This window comes from Gallinula chloropus (assembly GCF_964237585.1).
Source record: "Gallinula chloropus genome assembly, chromosome: 6".
In the NCBI taxonomy this organism is placed as follows: domain Eukaryota; kingdom Metazoa; phylum Chordata; class Aves; order Gruiformes; family Rallidae; genus Gallinula; species Gallinula chloropus.
In genome coordinates, this window is record NC_140091.1 from 8,338,140 (window position 1) to 8,359,886 (window position 21,747).

General features: G+C 41.1%; 1 protein-coding gene across 1 annotated transcript in view; it reads left to right on the forward strand.

Annotated features, from left to right (window-relative positions):
• The window catches only part of LOC311193423 (BEN domain-containing protein 5), a gene marked incomplete at both ends in the record, with an annotated part of 931,749 nt that overhangs the window by 758,704 nt on the left and 151,298 nt on the right, over nt 1-21,747 (forward strand). The window contains one exon of the mRNA XM_084266248.1: nt 18,167-18,278. Within this exon, the coding sequence (XP_084122374.1) occupies nt 18,167-18,278 (112 nt within the window). The remainder of the gene's footprint in view (nt 1-18,166; nt 18,279-21,747) is intronic.

Genomic DNA, 21,747 nt, shown 5'->3' on the forward strand with positions numbered 1-21,747 from the left:
TTATCCTTTTATTCTCACCCTGCTTTTCTTCAGTCACTTAGCTTTTAGTCTCCTGTGTCCTTAGTTTCTTATCCTGGTAACTGATTTACTGCTTTTATACATCCTCCTTACCACAAACACTTGTCCCCTTGAATTGTGAATCTAACACATTTGCTGTCATTTGTCATAGTGGTTTTGCATCATCCCTCTTTCCCCACAACCATCTAGTCTTATTGTAGTCTTATTCCACTCTGTCCAGGCCTGCCTACTACTCTGTGTAGTACTCCCTTCAGTCCCTTAAACTTCAAAGTTTCTCTGCATTTCAGAATTCCTTATCTCCTCAAGCATCAAAGCAAGCAGCGTGGCACAGTGGAGAAAGAAGCAAACATGGCTAAAGAGACTTGGTGATGTCAGACCTTGAGCTGTCCCTTTCTAACAGAGAATCAATAAAAGCCAAATGCCCCCTGTTTGCAGTAGCATTTTGTGGGTTTGCAATGCTAATTTTGGGGGGGTTATTTTTCACTTTGGGTAAACTGAGAGCCAGGTTAATGATCCTAGCTTGCTGAGCAGTGTAGCCACAGAGATGGCTGCAAAACATTTTTTGTGCCAGTGCTGGCAAATTTAGGTCCTAAGTTATAATTCAAGGGCTGGTTGGGGGATGTGTGGGGTGGAACAGGAATCAGAAGAGCTATTAATACAAATGAGCTGTGAATAGTCCTGTTTGAGTGAGTCCAGAGGAGGCCTCAAAGATGATCAGAGGACTTGAGCACTTCTCCTGAGAAGACAGGCTGAGTTGGGTTTGTTCAGCCTGGAGAAGAGAAGGCTCAGAGGAGACTTTATAGCAGCCTTACAGTACCTAAAGAGGCTACAGAAAAGGTGGAGGGGGGCTGTTTACAAGGATAGGGAATGATAGGACAGAGGGTAATGGCTTTAAACTAAAGAGGGTAGAATTAGATTGAATATTTGGAAAAAATTCTTCCCTGTGAGGGTATCACAGGTTGCCCAGAGAAGCTGTGGCTGGCCCTGGATGCCTGGCAGGGTTCAAGGCCAGGTTGGATGGGGCTTTGGGTAGCCTGGGCTAGTGGACAGTGTCCTTGCCCACAACAGGAGGGTGGAACTAGGTGGGCTTCAAGGTTCCTGCCAATGCAAAGAGTTCTATGATTTGGAGAGAGGCTTTTTGTTAGAGAATTGTCCCAATTACTGTGCTGATTGCCTCAGGTAAGCCACCTTTCAGCTTTAAATGATAAGCTTGTTTATTGTTCATTACTGGAAAGCAGCTTCAAATATTCCTGAAGGAGAAAAAAGTTGGTAATTGGCCTTTTTCTGCTTTACATCTATCTCTGAACCTCCATCTGATAGTCATCTTGTCAAAACTGTCAAGATAAGTAAAAAGCAAACAGCCTTTTTAGCCCAAATAATATATTTTACATTTTCCAGTTAAGCTTGAATATTGCATTCTCAGGAATGGGGAGTAGTTCTTTGGTCAAGCAGAGCTTTTTGGGTTTCTTTAACATAAACACACCATTTAAGCTGTTCTGCTACACCGGATAGAGAAATATCAACGCTAATTTGTTTTTAGCTTGGCTAAAGTTACCTGTCCCAATCCTGGGCAAGGTGCTTTTTCATACCTGAAGATAATTTTGCTAACTGGCATATTTATCTATCCTGTGACCACATGATGAATGTCACTTGCTGGTTATTCCTGCCTTGACAATTACCAATAACAGAGAATTAGTAAATTTGGAACTGAGGTTCTCTGAACTGGGGTTAAATGAGTCTTACAAAAACATCTCAAATCTTTATAGCAGTGTCATGGATCTTAAAGATTCCAGTGAAATTCTTGTGAGGTTATGTGATTTTTATAGGTGTTACCTCTGGCTGAAGGTCTGCTTGGACTTTCTGTGGGATTGACCTTGCTCAGGATAGTTATAGTTCCTTTCCTGGCTGTAACCCAGAAGCATGGAAGGATGCACACAGTTAAAATTAACCAAATATTTTTGCTGCTTCTTCCAGGGAAGGAGGTGATTTATTTACTTTTTGCAGAATTCTGATTTCTATTTATGACTCTGTCAGACAAGCCTAGAATGATCTTGGATGATTCACTCAGTCGCCCTCTGTTTCATCATCATCTTAGTTGCAAAGTGAGACTAATACTGTGCACCTGCCTCACTGGAGCACTGGAGGACATTCCATTGATGCCTGTGAAATACTGTGAGAACCTCAGTGAAAAGTAAACCATGGACATCTGAATATTAGGGGCTTTGGTTTAGCTTTTAAAGTACAAAGTCTTAGGCTCTTGAAAACAAGAAAACTGTATTAGTATTGTAACCTCTGAATGCAAACCCTCCTTCCCCAAATACAGGTTATGTGGAATTGTTCATAGTTTAACCTCAGCTTCATTCTGTCAATGTTGGATGCCTGGAAATAAACCAAATAGCCATGTAGTGCCATGAAACAGTCTGTTGGGTAAGGTATTTCATTCTTGTGACCTAAGGGGAACACAAGATATCAGTAAACATGTACCCAAAGCAAGGAACTTTTCAAAGAGGGGGAGAAGACAGAGGGTAAGCTTCTGGATGTGACTGCAATTGCCAGAATGGGATGGATGCCATACGTTTATGCTTCCTACCTGGCTGGGATTTAATGCTGGATTAATTCCTCTTGAGATAATTTGGACCTTTCTAGATGCACTTAAATTCTTTTTTTTTCCTCTTCTATTTTTTCCTCTCCCTTTCCCACAGACAAATGTTTCCTCAGAATTTTTTTTGCTATGTGTAGTGTGTTAGAACATGTTATTTTTGCCTCTGGCACCAACATATGGATTTTCTATTTGTGTGACAAACAAAATAGCAGTTTACTTAGAAATTTTTGTTCCACCTGTTGCTCAAGATCCCTAGCTTTAAATTTCACTCTTTAGTTGGAATTGTTTTCAGGCATCTACTGTGATGCTTGATGTTACAAAAAATTGTAAAAAATTCAGCGTGTGAGCTGCATAATTTCAAGTGGCCATCCAGATCTCAGATCTTTCTTTTCTGTGGATTTTTCTATCACCTTGCATTGTGCTAAACAATATTACTAATCCATTCAATCACCTTGAATATTTTGCTCATCTTTACTTACCCTGTGAAATTATCTTCAGTATTTAGATAGGAAATGCAAACCAAGACCAGGGAAATACAAAGTGATTGTGATGTTCTTTTCCTTTTGAAGGAAGCATTTGATGTCATGTCCCTTAAATGCTAATGCTTTCTGATTTGGTCTCCCATTATTGATAATCATGAACTATTTCTGTGCAGTGTTTTTGTTTAGGAGCCATTACAAAGCAGCTTCATGAGTCTTGCTTTCTTCCACGTGTGGCAGTGGAACGGGCACATATGTTTCTTTGCTGTGTGGCAGTGACATATTAGCACTTTATTTTCATATTGAACGTGCTTTGTTGGGATGTTTTGCTCAGAATGCTGTGTGGTGTTTTTTCATATTTGGTTTTCCATGGTAAAATCTTACCATTCCATTATTTTCATATATTCAGAAAACAGCTGAAATAAATGGAAGAAGGCAGCTGTGTTCTTCATTTGAACTAAACATGGGTTTATATAGGTTAGAAACCAACGTGGCCTAATTTTTTAAATGATGCTTTAAAAAATAACTGTTAACTTTCTCCACCTGGATTTTCATTTTCCTTCTCATCATTTCTGGCCCTGTTGCCAAAACTACTTTTTCAACTTCAAAACCTTTCTGGAATTAAGTGGCTTCTGGATCTTGACAATGCAACATTTTGATGCATGTGTTTGTCACATCCTGATTAAATTGGTATAACTCCTGCTCTCTCAGGTCCCTCTCAAAACTCAATTCATAAACCAGAGTTTCATACAAGATGCTACCACTAGGGTGATGAAGCAGAGAAATTCAATCATACCACGCATAGGTTATCCATTTTCCAGAGGCTGATGGGAGAGATTGGATTTTCAGAGCCCTTCTGGGCTCTTTTGTTTTGGTTTTGGGGTTTTTTTTTCTTTACTTCTTTTCTTGTCTTCCAGGCTTCAATAAATTTTCCCTTAAAGTGAAGAAAGTCATTTTCATTTCTTCTTTTCTCATCCATGAAACTTTTCTTTCCATGCATTTCCATTACAGGTGAGCCACTTAATGTTTTTTTAAGCCTCAAATTTGCTTACCTCCATCTTTTTTTTTCATGTACATGCATGGGCAGGGTGTGACCCATTTCACTACTGTTAAAGTTGGCTTTATTAATTCTTCCCTGTGAGTTTCAGATAGGGTTGCCACAACATTTTGTGAAGGTGATCAGGTCAAGCCACTGTAGAGGAATGGGTTGATATTGAAGGTAGTGAATTGCTCTTTTCATGTCTTGAGTAATCCCATGTCATGAGCCTTGCAAGCAAATTTCCTTGTGTTTTTTTCATCAGGAGGCAACAATGAGAGTTAGACTCTGAAATATTCAAAGGTGGGAGCACTAACTACCAGGATCAAAGAACTGAATCAGTCCACACTGGAAATCACACCTCAGATCCTAGTCTTAGCTTGAACAAACCAGGCATTGGGACTGTTTAATAGTTTTTGCCTTGCCTGCCAAATACTGAAGGACGGGATATAGCTGAAGGGACTGATTCCAGAACCCCATTAGGAAGATGATATTGTGGTATGATTTGGGAAAACAAGGGCTGGCAGTTTGATGTGGTGAGACAGAAGCTGTGATTATAGAGGCTTAGGGATGTAGTTTGAGCTAGAGTTACTTGGTTTTGTCAGTGACACTTTGAAACAGACGGGAGGCACTGCAGGTGCTAAAGCAGCGAGCAACAATCTATGTAGTTCATCATTGCTTTTGCTACTGGGGGAAACAGCAAGATAATGGGCAAATCAGCTGGAAGATGAACTTTCTTTGTCCGTTTACAGCTCAAATGAATGTCTACAAGTATCTGTAACAGAAGCAAGCCATCTCCCTGATCGCTTCATTATCACAAGATCACTGCACTGTCAACTAAGAGGTGTAGGAACGAGACCTCATCTCACACGTGTATTTTGAGTTTTAGTCTGATGTCAGTTTGGATATGGGCAGAGGGATGAATTTTTGAAAAATAAAGGAGGGGAAAACAAAGTTCAAATAGATTTTGCAAGTTTATAACGAGACTTATTTTATTGTGAGTACCTTAGGAGCCATTTCTGTGGCTTTTTCTAGAAAGTTATTAGACTGTTCTTATTTTTCAAAAATCTGTTCGCCCATTCCAAATTTTAACTGAGATTTTTAAAAGGTCATCTTTGTTAGGGACAAAGCAACATTTGACAGAGCTGGCTTATTTTTTTACAATCTGGGGGGTAGCAGTCTATGAAGAGAATTGTTGTTTCAGTGAATGAATCAGGCAAGCTTCATCTTTGCTTCCAACTTTCCTAAGGCTTTAAACAGTTTTTGAAATGTTCTCTTCGCTCCAGGCTCCCTAGTTCTCAGTCTCCCTGTGTGTCTAGAGGACACTGTCAATATTCCCCTCCCACCTCTATATTCTGAGGATGAATTGTTTCATGTTTGTTTATGCTAAGCCATGAAAGCTTGAAATTGAAATCTGTTTGCTCCTCCGCTTCCCACTCATATATATTCTCATTCATTGTACATTTCTGCTATAAGATTTTATCTCAGCTGTGTGAGGCTGCAAATATGCATAAAGGAAAATCAGTCGTTCCATGAGCCTGTGAAGTCTGCTGTCCCACAGCTGGGTTTTTCTGGATGCTACCAAGGTATGAGGAGCACCTGAAAGTTTCCCTATACTTGATACTTCAATAGAATTAGAGGATAAATAGATTAATGTAGAGCTCTGGAGGTCTTCAGTCCTAGTCCTTTCTCAAAGCAGGGCTAACTTCAGTGTTACGTTGGCTATTTAAGGCTTCTTACAGGCAAGTTTTGAAAATCTCCATGGATAAAAAGTCATAATGTGAGAGGGTTTTTTACCATGTGGATTCTCTGTTGCCTAATAAAGGTTGACTTTGTTATAGAAGCTTTGCAGTGTAGATGTTCTTTCTCTTCTGACTAGTTGCCTGTGTTCATAGAAAATGCAGGAAGTAACTGTCAAATTTGAATTGACAATTACTTCCTGTAATTGTCTTTGAAGTTATTGTCAAATCTGATTGATGCTCACCAGTTGATCCAAAAGTTACTGAAATGTGCTGCAGGTACAGGCAGAAACAGCATGGCCTAACCAGGATTGTATCCCTTAACTGAAAGGAGGCAAGTCAAATGGTAAGGATTTCCCCTCCAGTGCCATAGACAGGATTTAGGACATTATGTGCTGTGATCTCTGAATTCTTCTCTAGTTTCAGCTGGATGTGGTAGAGCATAACCCTCTAAAGTAACAGCCTTGGTTGAAGGGAGTTTGGCATTCTTCTGCATGGAGGCTGAATCCCTGGATGGGAGGAAATGATTTCTTGTGCCAGGTGTATCTGCTGCAATCTCTTTCAAGCAAAAAGATAAAAGCTCATCGAAACTTCCTATCAAACTTCTAGTTTTTTTGACACTCACACACTGCTGATAGTCTGTGGGAACTGCTTCTCATGGCACTGCCATGCTACTGTGCTTCATCTCTTGTCGGTGTAGAGGTGCCCAGGGAGCCAGATAAGGGAAGTGCACAGCTCAGGCCTGACTCAATTTGTAAAAGAGCTTGAAGTGCATCTCCCTCCCTAAACCTGGCCTTTTCTCCTTATGCACACGTGCATTTTATATGTGCATGGAAGTCAATTTACCATCATGTCATTTTCTGTGAAGCTGAGTAAAAAATTAGCCAGCAAGTTTAAAAGTTAGATGGGATACGTGTTGAGAAGGCCAGACAGGGAAAACCACACTGTTGTGCGTAATCAATATGATTATTCAAGTTTTTTTTTCTTAAGAAGGCAGGCTGAACAGTAGCACTTCTGTTGGTCTAGTGCAGATGAGGTGAGGAAATGGAAGTCTGACAACAAACAGGCAGCATCACAAAGCAAAAGCTACCGAGTGCTGCAGCGTGCACAAGCACATGAGCATTTGTACTTTTGAACCGTGAGACAATCTTGCACTGAATTTCCTCCCACTGCCATGGCATCTTTGATTTCACATGTAATGTGCTTAAGAAACAGGTATAACATTGGCCATCTCAATGGAGGATGGCACGGGCTGACTCTTGCTCCTCTGGTGCTGACAGTGCAGGGCATAAGATGATATTTTTCCCCATAAAACTTGGCTAAAATATTATTTGGCTTGTGCTCTACCTATTTGCTTTACTACTTTGAGTGACAATGGGCAAAGTTGTCAGTGAACCAATACATGGTTGAGTTCTTTTTGTCTTGGTTTAATTACATTATTTTAATGTACCTGTGTACCTTCCTGCTTTAATGTTCCTCAGTAATTTCTGCCTGATTGAAAAGGGGATTCTCTAGAAAAGTAATATAGATCATAATGTCAGAGAGGAACCATTTAGACTGAAGAGTGTACTCTTCTCTCTGACAATTATGGAGTTCTCGACCTTCTACAGTTAAGTTTGAAAGTGAAGTATCTAAATGTGAGAAGAGATGTACAAAGCCAAGTCAAGTGGCATGTCATAATTTCACTTTGGATAATTACTCAAAGAATTACATAAGAAAATAAGATCAGTTCTGTGTCATGGGTGTAATTCAAGTAGCTGGACTGACAAAAAAGAATTAGTTTGTGAATATTTAGGCAGTGCAGCTGCTTTTCTGATTAAGTGAGTGAGTTAAGAAGGATGCTAAGATCAGCCTGCACTTGAACTTTTTCCTGGTTCGCCTGTATAATGGTTACCTGAAGATTTAGTTTGGCATGGTGTTTCATAGTTACCTCCTTTCTTCAAATATCACATGTTTTCAGTAAGTGTTGCATTCTACTTTGCATCATAGGAAAAGGTATAATATTTTTTTCTGTTTACTAGTAGACAAAAATTGCTTTTCTGGCCATTTTACCCGAGTGCTGATTTTTGGGGGGTGATTAAAAAATAAAAGAAAATGCTCCAAATCCCCGATGGTTCAAATTTTCAGAATTAACATTCTCATCAGGAATCTCAAACTAATCTTTCATTGTACCATTATTCATTGCAGTGAGATGTTTCAGTGCTCCGGAATCAAAATGTGTAGTTTCAGCTTGGGTTGGTATCAAATCACATTCTGCCTGTGCATTGCAGTGATTGATAGAAGTTACAGTTTGAATGCTTTACATTCCCATTCTTCTGCATCGGACAAGCATCCGTATCAGACAACTGACCCATATCTCATGTGATGGCATCAAATCCTCTCATACATTGTCTTGAGTTAGTAAGAGGAGATGACATGGAGCATTAGGAGAAATATATCTTTGCCAGGTAGCTTGCCTTCTAGGGCGTATAGCGTGCTTAACTGATGGGATTGGTGGAAAATACAAAGCTTTAAGTGATTTGAGGTAGAAATTGGTAATGGAACAGAGACCACCACGCTGTCAAACAGCTCCTCCTCTGTGATGTTTGGGCTGAAGCAATACCACGCAGGGAAACTCAGATGGCAAAACTCTGCCCCTTAAATTAACAAGTGATTGGAAAAGATCTGAGCCTGATTTAACTCCCTTTGAAAGCATCTGGGCTTTTTGTTGATTGCAATCAGAGACAGATCAGGGGTTTATAGCTTGTCTGCCATCTTCTGAAATGTTATGTGACAAACAAGACACTGGTATTATTTCTGTTATGAAATGTTTGTTATTTTATCATAGCAGTGATTATGGGAAAAACATCTGCATCATGCTCAGAGTTTCTGGTGGACTTTCCAAACATGCAATGGCCTGGGTTTTTGGTGTGAGTTTAGTTTGGCCTTAACTGGGTTTATTTTTTTTAATTGATTTGGCCACGTTGTCCTTTTTCCAATGCAGAGTAGTCAGTTGGCAGGTACTAAAACAATCTAATAGAATAAGGTTAATATTCTCTTTTCAATTAAGCAGCAATATGTAACACACCTGGTAGGCCAGATGACCTTGAAAATGGAAAGTAAGAATAGACAAACATGCAAGAGGACAATACCTTTAGTTACAGGGGGCCGGGGGCAGAGGAAACGTTCACTGATGTAACAACTGCACTCAATCCCTTTTCTCTGCCCAAACCCTCAGATAATTCCTCCCATAGAATGGACAATGATATCTTATTGCTCTTACAGGTGTTTCGTAAATGTTTAATACCGAAGTAGTGCAGTCTTGTTGCAAATGAACCTCACTGAAATTCATCAGAAAACCTTTCCGCAATTCCATAAATCTCCATCTGTAGAATCTAATATATCCTCATCACTGTAACACTGAAGTAGAGCCTGATCCTTTCTGTTTTACCTCTCAAAACACCATGGAGGGTGGGTAATGAGATTCTTTTTACAAAAGAACAACTGCAGCATTGCAATTTCCCCCTACCTTGCATAAACAGTTTGAATGGTCTTGTGTTGTCACCAATGACCACTGGGTCATTTCCCTTCTCCTGTAATATTATGAGACCTGGGGTTTTCACAGAATCACAGAACATTAGGAGTTGGAAGGGACCTTGAAAGATCACCTAGTCCCACCCCCTGCCAGAGCAGGTTCAGCTAGACTAAATCACACAGGAACACGTCCAGGTGGGGTTTGAATGTCTCCAGAGGAGGAGACTCCACAACCTCTCCGGGCAGCCTGTCCCAGTGCTCTGTCACCCTCACAGTGAAAAAGTTTCTCCTTATATTCACATAGAATATAATATAATTTTGTTCAGGACTTTCCATCTAATTGCAGATTTTTCAGTTAATAGTGGTGAAGGGACTTTGTATTGTGGTGCCTGGCTAATGGACATAGCCCTGACACTGATGAAAATTATGCATGCTAACTAATGAAGCAGGGATAAACTGCTCGCAGGTGATGCGTATGGGCTGAACATTGCTGTGGAGAGACAATAAAAGGGGCCTTCTTTCCCACCAACCCAAAATAGATGGATACATACATATCAAAAAAGTAATTTGCAAGCTGAATAAGTTACAGATGTGGCAAGACTATGCAGGAATATAATCAGTGTTCTGGCTGGGTATGAGAGTGAGAAATACCTCTGTGTGTTAGACCCCCTTAGCAAACATGTATATAAAAGGAAACCAGCAATCCCACAGTAGCTAAGCCTTGCTAGCTAGTATTCAGCCAGCAGTGTACCAGCCCTGTGTGGCTTTTCTGTTTGCCATCTTGTCAGAATGGTGTGCACCACCTTGACAATTTTGGTATCAAACCTAACCTTCACTTCAGGATATCAGAGGAAAAGGCTTTTGTGATGATGGCGATAGACAACTTCTGGCTGAGTTTTGGTGCGACCTGTTGAAAATGTGTGTGCAGCATCACTGTCCTTGCATTAGTGAAGTTCTGGATGCAAATAGGCTGGTAGCCTGTAATGTCACAGGGCAATAATTTAATCCTATTCAGGAGAGTAAAGGCAAGATCAGTTACCATGCTAATCCACATGTTGGAGATGGTTCTCAGACAGTTAAAGGCAGCAGCATTGGGATCCAAAGCTGAGCAAAATGGCTGAAGTAAGGTTTAACAGCATAACACCAAAAACCCATTCATGATGCAGTAATGTCTTACCATTTTATAGTAATGTCTGTCTGCCCTAATTCCACTAACTTGGATGTTTCTAATATTCTGTCCCCTCTTATTGCCATTTGGGGGTCAGACTTGGAGAAGTCTTGAGTACAGTCAGCTTCGGTTCAAATCAGAGTAAGTAAGTTAGATGCCAAACATGTAACATGCTAAATAAATCTAAGTTATCTTTAGCAAGAATCCTGTCCCTGGCCTCATGGACATGGTGGTCCAAATTAGTGAGTGTCTCTTACCTAAGTCACTTTTTGTCCTGGTTGCTCTTTTCTGAATTGGGACAATGTGGTCCCTTCTTGTAACAGTGCTGTTGGGAAAATTAGTCCATCAGCTCTTATAAAGCATTTGTCTCCTGAAGTGCTAAGCACTTTAGAAAAGCCCTGAAGAACTGAATAGCCCTGTCCTCAGAGCAGGCTTTGAGTAACATGCAGTAAGTGGGAGCCTAGGGCTGCGTATTGAACAACAGGGAGAAGCCAAAATATTGAATAATGTGTTCATTAATGATCAGTGCTGATCCTGTGCACAGAATAAAGCAAGAGCCCTGTTGGTAAAACACCCTGTGCTCCTGTAGTTACAGGCTGTGTCATTGTGATGCTGGACATGGGGCTGAATGAAGGTTGTATCCATTTGCAGCTGTGGCATAGCCAAACCTCTGAGAGCTCAACTGGTGACATTAAGGCTGGCTCCATTGCTTGCAGCTTGCTGTGTCATAGGTCTGATAGTATGAGCTAGACCATCTTTTGGGGGTGTTCATGTAACACCAGTTTACAGGGAACATGACACCCCTTTCCTCTTGCCTGAAAGTGTGTAGGTAAAGCAAGACTGCCAGCTTCACATGCCAGAAACTGTGTGTTGTAACATGGAGGAATGTCATTTTACAGCAGCTGGAGTATTTTCCAAATAATCATGAGATGCATTGTGTACCAGATGAGTTGCCTGGTCTGAGGAGGGGCAGAATTGTGCACAAAATATAATTGAAGATGAGCTGTGTCTCCAGAAAAGCTGACATGTATATTAGCTGTCTTCTGTGATACTGCTGTGATGAGTTTACCTTATCTCCACACAGCCTACCAAAGAGGACTAAAGCCAGGAATGTTAAATGGCATATATAATAATAGCTTAAAGGTGGTCTTCCTGTTTGAAGGGAAACACTTTTGAGGAGACAGAATCAGGGCATTGTGTGGAACTATCAGGCAGACCAGGCAAGAAGGCCTAGAGGAGCTTGACCTGTTGACAGAGGTGTGAGGGAGTTCAGTAAGCTGAGCACGTGTGAAGTTGCAGCTTGTGATCCATGAGTCAGTTGCAGGTGGCTTTTGGGCTACATTAGTAAGGAAAGCTCATTTAACACTGCATTATGGTCTATGTGAGTGAGATTTCTGAAGGGCCAATGCCTGCAGTGGAAATATTTTGGGATCCAAAAGTTGGAAAAAACCCCAGTCTGCCACGTTCTTCTCGTTAAGTCAGTGATAGGTTTGGTTTTAAAAAGGCCAAACAATGAATCAGGCTTTAAAATGGAAGAACTGTAGGTGTTCTCCGTAGCTCAGTTAAAGCATCTGGATACGCAACAGCGATTTGTGAGTGTGACTCAGCGTGCAGCTGGGAGTGGGAGTCCCAAGAACACCTTTCAGGGTCAGAACCGACCAGACCTACTCCCACAGAGTGTTTGTCCAGGGAGATCCACTCATGGGACCAGGCACACACTTCCTATGGGAGAACTTTGCTGAACTGTGACTTACCTTCCTAGGGGATGCTCTGGAAACCCTGGCCCTTGAAAAGCTGAAAACTGGACTGGGCACTTTGCAGGAAAATATGTAGGGAAGGATGAGTCCTATGCTAGCCACAGGTATGAGCTAGGTAATGACAGGATCTTACTGTCTTGCATCCCAGGCACACTCACAGGGCGTGATTCTCCTACCTGTGTGATGAGTTTTTATTTCCAGCATTTGGCTTCATTCCCAGGAATCCTTCTGGCATTACTGAGGACCCGGGGTATGTAGGAAGAGTTAAACACTGGAATTGAGATATATCCTGAAGATCCGAGAAGGGAGTCTGCCCGTGTCAGGAGGGGATGAGTGTTCTCCTTGGTGCGTGTGTCTGTAATGCCTATTACCAGCTCTGTGAAATGCATGTATTCATCAGAAGGAGAAAATATCCCTTTGTGTTTATTCTTATTTAACATTGTTTACACAGAAAATGGAGAAACACATCTTTAACCGTCATGTACTATTTAAAATTATGTCAGTACACCATGCAGTGCTCATTCTGTAAACATCTACTCCACCATGTGGTCTCTGGAAGCTAATGCTGTTCTGCTCTGTATGGCCACTTTTCTGCCTGGAGCATGCTGCTGCAGTTGTGTTAAATAGCCTTTGTGAAGGCTTCCAGAGCTCTAAATTAAAACCCCAGAAAGCTGGGGAGGGAGAGAGTGAGTTGGGGGGTTCTCTTTAGCTGGAGTGTTAGGATGTCTTGCTACCTAATTGCCTTAGAACATGCGGGCTTCAATGAATCGTCTTTAATGTGAATAATAGGGAAATGCATAAACCGCAACCCCCAAGCACCCAAATGGTGAATTGCAGGCTAACGAAGACCCTGACTTTGACGACGGCAAGTGTAGAGTTGGTCTGCAAAATGCTGTGAACATAACACGTTTAAAATGATATCTTTATTAAAAGAAGAGGTTACTCCATGTGTTCCCCTTGTATTCGCTCTCTCACGCTGCACACCTACTCTTCCTGCATGGCGTTGCAGGCTGCAGTCTCACATCAGCTTCATGCTGTAACTCGGGCTTCGAAGAAGTGCAATGAGAGAGACCAATTACCCTCTGTCTCCACTCTTATTGCAATAAGCCTAAGGAGAAAAAAAAAGTGAGTGCCCCTCCTCCCCCTGCTAGCTTTTCAATTTCAAATCCTAACCCTGTTGGTAGTGCCATTTGTGGATTTGAACTCCCTGGCTTTGTGTGCGGTATTATCTGGAGATTCAGCTGGTACTGATCCAATGAACCAACACAACCTTACAAAGCTGAAGGGAAGAGTGTAGAGTTCTCTTTGTAATAAATCATATGCCATGAAAAAGGATTTCTTTAACTCCTTTCCTCCATTATTCTCCATATCTCACCTTGTGGAAATGGGTCTGTTAGTGAGAGACTTAGACTCACATAGTAGGAAAAACGAACGCAGGAGGGAGAACTGAAGTGAAAGGAAGGCAGAGTTCCTGGGGGGTTCTGTAACTTGGAGATTCCAGAAAGAAGAGGCACAACCTAAAGAATAGGAAGCAGCCCTAAAAATAAATCCCCCATAGGCCTTGGTACTAAACCTTCCTCAGTTCTGGAGAGGGATGAGGATGTTTTCATTAAAGCAAGCTGCGTAAGAAATCCGTAAAACCAGTGATGAGTTAAGCCCCCAGAGGCAAGGAGGTTCTGTCCAGATAATTGCCCAGCAAGCTGATTGCTGGTCTGAACATCTTTTGGTTTTACTGAGTTAGGCTGGTAACCTCTTGAGATCTGGCTGTCTCCCAAGTAGGGAGGGATGAATACTGCAAAATGTTTCGGTTTCCATTTTAATTTTGAAACTCATTTGCTTTGAATGAATTTGCACTGTATTTATGTAAATTTATAAACACTAATACATTTACTCACAGAAAACAGAAATTTTTGGAAAAGGCTGGAGAACATTTGTGAAACACAAATTCTAATTTAACAAGTACAGTCACAGAACACGATTTAAATGTGCAGAAATGTAGTATGTGGTCTGTATATCTAGCAAACCCTAACAAGCATAATCCAAAATTCTAAAAATTGTTAACAGGTTAAATACTTTTAAATTACATACATGTCATTTTTCTGTGGGAGCAGTGACTATGTGACACACGACCCAAGTTTTCACAGTATGAGTGAAGACCGCAATCAGGTAATAGTATCAATTTGCTGCTTTGCTTGTTGTAGAAAGTTCATCTACTTCTGATTACACTTTCTAATCTACGAGAGTCTGGGCCAACACATCATTTTTGTCTGGGTCCACGTCAGTGCAATCTCCCATGCTTATAAGAGTATTCATGGGCATGGCTGTTGAATCTAATGGAATGGAGTATTCTTCAAGTGCCCTTACTCTGGAAATGTTCACCTGCACCAACCCTCCCTAATTTTGAAGCTGCTTTTGTCTTCCTTTGTACCTCTTGGAATCTCTAATGTGTCCTGTTTTGCTCTTCTCCATGATCCTTTCAAAGGTCATTCTTAAGCAGATCTTCAATAGGATTTAGGAGGTTTCCCTTTTATTATCTTTGTACTGAACACATTCATTCATTTAAAGCACAAAATAAACCTAGTCTGTATAGGGCAGCTACGGAGGCCCTTCCTAAATCAGGGGAACACTTACAGCCACTTGAGGAACCGCATTGAAGCCAATGAGAACACTTGCAGTCTGTGTAAGAGAGCTGGCCTTAAACATTGAAAGATCCTATATTATATTGGAACATGGTTATTTCTCATTGTAGAGCTGCTGTTTCCAGAGTATACCTACCCAGTGCTTGAAGCAGCAGGTAAACAGTTAAACAAAGCAACGTGTACTAGAAATGAGCTGGTTTAAGATTGGTAGGGGGAATTAAAAACCAGTGCAAGATGCAATTTTTAAGTTATCCTGTTCAAGTTCTTGCATTGGAGGTATTAGCCACAAGGGAGATCATGTCATCTGGGAGCAAGAGAATGTAATGAATGCAGGATCTGTAATAGGCATGTGGGAGACACTTACCGTATGTTTTGGTCATGTCCTGATATACGTGAGCTTTGGGAGACAGTTCTACATGTAATAGAGTCAATAATCAAATCTGAAGTACCAAGGAACACAACTTGATGTTTCCTTAGAGAGACTGAAAGTTTGCAACAGATGAATAAAGAGAGAATGTGGTAGGCACAAATTTGTCTTTAGGCAAAAAGGAAAGAAAAGAAGACTTAAAAATGAAAGGGGGGGGGGGGGGGAGGAATGTTACACTGTTCCCAGACGGAAAGAAATAGTAATTCCTACATTGGAAATTGAATTAATTGTTGTTACATTGATAAAGATGTGATATACCACATCAAAGACTAGCTAAATGATATTTGGAAATTAATTTGGGTTCCTATTAAATAGAGCTCAGAGGAGCTTCCCAGATGAATAACTTGTTTGTCAAACATTGCTTCCTTCTGTTTATAAAGTCTTCTCAAGTAAAGACAACTATTTTCAACTGTTCTTGTTGCTTGAAATGAGCTATGAGATTCATCACTAACCAGACATTTATGGCAAATCCAAATATTTCAAATTGCAGTGTCGTAGCATCTTACAGAAATTAGATACTGCTTCCTTCTGTTCCCTATAGGGATGACTTATATGAAGTTTTGTAAAAGGTCCCAAACTCCATATTTAATATTGACAATTCACATTTGAATTTAAAATTTGCTTTTGGTGCTGTGTCACTCGGCCACTGCAATGTGCATTGGAGATGGGTATAATGGGATCAAAGCATACTTGCTTTCTGTAGTGTTATTAGTTTCAAATATTCTTAAAATAAGTTGTTGATGGGACACACGAACCATATAAGGGGATATGATGTCAGGTTCTGATCTCATGAAGTTATTCTGTAGAGTGAGCATACTGTTTTCTTGGGAACTGTGTGAATGTATACAGTATATACACAGTAATATTAGTGATGATTGCCGCACCTTCACTGTGCGTTAAATAAAAAACTCATTCCTGTGATCCTGCTCTTACACCCATTTTATACTGGTATAATTTCACCTATGTCTCTGGAAGTATTTGTGATTTTATGTTAATGTCAGTGAGTTCAAAGGAAGACAGGATTTAGTAGAACTGAGTGAAGAGAGTTTACATAAAGGGAAAAAAATAGACACACATCTTATATAATGTGTTTTGCTGTATAGGGGGGTGGAGACAACTTTCAGAGTTTTCTGTGGAATTGTAGTTGTTGGGGTGTCCAGAGAAGAAATCTGTTTTCTAAACAAATGAACAAGTGACCACTGAGAGGAGGAGATGGGTTTGTCCCCCACAGTAAGCCATCCGGCTGGCCTGCACACCGACTCATCAGCAATGGAGCTTCAGGGCTGGCAGTTGGGTGTTCAAAGTCCTGGACAGCCTGATGGTCAGGTGGTCTGAGGCCAAGGAGCGAGGCAGCTCCTGCCTGTTTAGCTTCCTATAAGAACTTTTATAGAAGAATTTCCAATTAACTTTGTATTTTTGATTCCTAGGGAGTTGTTCATCATTTATGGAAATGAATTTAATCCTCTGGTTTCATCCCTCACTTCTCTTAGCATTTCCCTTCTCTGTTTTTATTTGGGTTTGATGTATGCAATCATTTGTTTCAGCTGTTAGAGAAGTGAGGAATTTTCCTTTCTTTTTGCTAATTAAACCTTACGGGTTTTGGTCATCAGATTCTTAGAATTTTAGTTGAAGGATAGTGCTACGGGAGTAAATCTCTATTGTTTACATAGGTGTGTTTAAAAGATTAAGGCTGAACAGACATTCTCATAATAGACCAGGGATCAATGAAAGCTCTCCTTTTCTCAAGAAGCTTTAAGGCTTAGCAGTGAGGTTGATTTTTTTTGTTTGTTTGTTTTAAATATAGAGGAAGTTGCATCTCAGCCTGGGCTTATATTATTTGTGTGTCTTTCATTGAAATCCTGAGCAAGATTTACCCAAGGCCCACCGGCCCCAAGCTCAGCTTGAGATTGCTCTCCCTGTTTCTGTCAGTGGCCACAGATTGTCTGGGTGATCTCCACAGTAGGCAGAGGATGTGATTTCCCCCTCCTGTTTATATGACTTCCAACTTTTTAATTGCTTGGTGTTCACCCTAACAGCAGCCCGCTGAGTTTCAAAGAAACCTCACAAAGAATGGGATATTACTCTGCGGGATTGGGAGCAGCAGAATCAAACTCAAGACTGTGTATTGAGAGGGATATGAGTCAGGGCAGGAAAGAGAAGCTAAGGTGGCATACATTGTTCAAGACCCACAAGATTTGATGGCCAATAAGCATTTTAACTTTGTGTCATCATTGCCTAACTTTTGTGTAGGCAATTGCAGGAGGGGCAGAGACGGAGGACCTGAGTTAATGGAACGAGCTTTAAATCCCTTAAGCACATACTTAATGGCCATTGATTTCAATGCTGTTTACAGCTTTGCTGAGTCAAGGCCTGACTGAGGGCAAAGTAAAGACCTGGTGATGCAGTTTATGAATCATCCTCATAGAACAAACCCTGAGTTAGAGCATGGAAATAGCCTCAGAGGCTAATCAGGCTCTTGCAGTGCCAGTGTGGCAAGCTGGCAAAGGATAGAGTGTTCATATGTATTGTGGAGTGGCAAGAAGGTTAAATGACCAAAAATGTTTCAGGTTCTTCTCTGCCATTCGCACAGCTTCTGACAGTGGCCATTGCTGCTGGCTTTCTTCTTCCTCAGGAGAATTTGCTTTGTTGTGATTTATTTTTTTCCATGACAATAACTCATATAAATACATCATCTGCAGGGTACAGCCCTCATTCTGTAGCTGAAGCCAGAAGATGCTACAGCCCACATATGTCTTCTGTGTGTGTGTTTTTTTTTTTCTGTGTGCAGGTGCTCCCTGATGGGGTTTGATTTAAACCGGCACTGGGCAAATCCATCTCCTTGGGCTCATCCCACACTGCACGGAGTGAAACAGCTCATCATTGAGATGTACAACAATCCGGTGAGTGGGGAAAGGTGATGCCACGAGAGCCACTTGCTGAGGTACAGGCGCTGTCCTGCTGTGGGGTTGTGCAAGGTGCCAGTAGCTCTGATGTGGCTTAATCCAGTGTCAAACCCAAATAAGAGAGAAGTAAGCAAACACCACCCCAACCGCATGAGATCTGGGAACGTTCACATCTCTAGTCGCAGGAAGCATCAGAGTGGAGAGAGCAAGTGAAATGAAGTTCAGCTCAGATTAAATATGGAATAATTCTGAAAGCAGGGCCTAAATTTAATCGAGCTGCTCTCGTGATGTCCTGAGCTGGATTCAAAACAGCAGGCCCCCCAAATTGAATTACAGAACGGCATTGATGTTTAATCCAGAGCTCCGGCAGGGGTTGCCATGCAGCGTGCAGAGCAGGAGGGGGATAATATTTGCAAATATTATATAAACACACACGCACGCACTCATGCTCACTCAGAGAAGCAGAGGTGTTCTTGAAGGTGAAATCTTAGCTAATCAGAGGAGATGGATTGCAGAGAATATGGAGAAGAGGAGTGGGAGGGAGGCAGACAGCTATTGAATGTTTGACATCAAAGCGCAGAAGGATTATTGAACGTGGCACCTTAGAAAAACTACTGAACAAAGATGGAGATGGGTAGGAAAAAATCACTACCAAAAAATAAGAGGAGTTTTTTTTTTCTGGGTGGAATTCCTGTATTTTTCCTTTCTTTTTACTTCCCGTTATGGACATGGTATTTGGATATTTAATTCTCTGAAGTTTTGCCAATTTTTTTTTTTTTTTTTCTGTTATTGTGAAAAAGGAGCTGGTTTGCCTTGCTAATAAAGAAAGAGGATTATTACTGCTGGCTACATCATGTGTAGGATAAGAGCACCTTTCTGGTTCTCCTAGTATATCTTAATTGGACTTTTTATCTCCCAGCTAGTATTAATACCTTTACAGAAAGGGGTTTAGGTACAAGGAAGATAGGTTAATAGATAAGGTCCTTGCATACAGAGTGGAATCCATATGCATGGAAAAATACTTCCTTAGACTGCTAATTGTTTGGCACAGAATTTGTCTTTCTATTCCACTGTGCCTGTGACCAAGGCTCCTAAGCCCTGTGGTACTAGGAGTGATGGTGGTAGAAAGCAAAGAAAGTAGTTTCACAGAGAGTCTGGTCTTGTCTCTGTTTCCTACCCCAAAGAGCAAGACAATTTTCCTTCTAGATGATGGAGAGAGCACGCAGGCTATTTTGTCTGAGAAGAAAGGTATGTTTTTTCCAGGAGAAAAGAGGTCCTTAAGAATTACAAGAAATTTTGGTGTAGAGGAATGCTTCTAGCTAGTAAAGCAACAAATCCTGGCAGTATTAAAAGTCACCATCAATAAAATAAAGCTATTCTTGGGGAAGGGGAGGGCAGAGGGATATTTTGAGCTTTGTCCCATTTCTGGGAAGCTTTGAAAAGCTGGTTGTTTCCAGCTGCCCTATGTGTGAAGAATGAATTTATTTGCTGTGGTGGCTAAAATGAAAAATCAAAAGAAATGTTTGGTCAGGGTTGGAAATCTCCGCCCTCCACCCACCTCCAACTCTGTTTCCCACCCATCCCCAGTGATCAACCTGAGATGAACCAGTTCCACTCCACTTCCTTCTGAGGGAAAGAAAAAGGAACCTTTCAAACACAAATATGACATTTCATTTCCAGGGTTATTTAATTACTTTTAAAAAATACTATTTAGGAATCTTTTTTTGGATTAAGCTACAAGCAAAGTTCAGGTGGCTCTTCAGAGTTTCATTTGTCAGTGAATTAGCTACTTGCCAGACAAACCAGGGTTTTTTGGTTTATTGTCCCCTAGTCAGTAGCAGCCTTCTGACAATTTGAGAGACCCTCAGCAATACAGTGCAGTATAAGGGATTATTGTGGGGGTTTTTTTTCAGGCAATACCAGATTCTTAGTCCCTCTGACCCAAGTAATATTTGGATGAACAACCCATACCACAAGTTCTGGGACAAAAGGGGAAAATACGTCAGGTGCCTCAGAGAGGCCATGGGACTGTACGTGTGCCATCCTGTTTCAGCAGTGGCTGGTTTTATTAAGTACTCAAGATAAAAAAACTTCCCCCTCCCCTCCTGACAGAGTGCCAGAATAAAAACCTGCTTTGAATCACTTCAGGCTGATCAAGATTTTAAGTACTGTCCAGGTGCAGAGTGTTGCTTTTAGATGAGTAACACATGATAGATGATTGGCTGCGTGCGCAGGTGAACCAGTTGCAGGGGGGCTGTTGTCAGAGTGTGCCACATCAGGGGTTATGCTTTTGAACATGTTTGCTCTGCCACCCTCTCCTCACCTGAAGCCTTCCCTCACTGAGGAATATGAAATGAAATAAAATGCAAACTAAGGTTCCCTGCAAAGTAATGTAATAAAAAATAACCTTCATCCCTCCCGTTCCAGATAAGATCTGCCACGAGGAGCTGCCCACAAGAGATTGGATTGTTTAAAGCAGAGGAAGTTTGGCTTCATGTCGCTATTGCAGAATGGCTCAGTGCAGGCCTTTTAGATGTATTCATTTCCTTAAATCATTTAAGGAAAATTAGCTGCCATAAGAGCATAAAAGCACATATTAAATATTGCTGTATAGGAGGATTTTTCTTCTGCTGCTGCAGTATGGAAGATAAGCTGTTTCCTTTGAAAAAAGTTCAGTCTGGAAGGGGAGGATGACTGATGTAGAAATAAGTGAAGTGGGTATGAGGGGCACACACAATGCCATAGCTGCTGTGATTCCAGCACTAAGTGGCCCAAGACTAAGAGTTTACTGTAGCTACTGTATAAACATAAACCAAAGTACCCGTGGTTCGCTGTTCTTCTGGGTTTTGCAGAATGTGCTTATTTTCTTTTTAAAGTGTTTCCAATTCCATAATGACCATATCATCTTTAGGAGGGAGTGGATGGGTCAGGAAATCAGACAATAGGAAGCTTTTGATCTTCATGTCATTGATTTTGAAACAGTCACTTCTGATGAGAAGTCAGGAGTCATTGTCGGCCTATGTGAAGTGAGGGGATATTCTCAGCTGCTTCTAGTGGTATCAGTCTTGCAGATGAGATTAAAAGGACTGACTTGTTCTTTGTGTGTCGTTGGTTGAAAATATTTCTGTTCTTAAGTACCTTTTCCTGCCCATACACCAGACATCAGTGCCTTCCCCCCTCTCTGCCAGGCAGTATGTATAGATGGTTCCCCTGTCCATGCTGGAGCAGTTAGCAGAATTAGCTCAGAACACAAAGGTATTGTTTAAACCTCCTTAGCTGACTTTTGTCTGAAGTACTTCAAAGGATGTTTGCACGAGCTGTTCCAACAGCTGTTCCAGCTGAACTGTGGGGCCAGGTAGTTCTGCTTGGGCATGATAACACATTTCACATAGAGAGGTCCTTGGAGAATGAATGTCTAGGTAAGGAATCTAATAAAGCATACATATACAGCTAGGTTTAAACATGA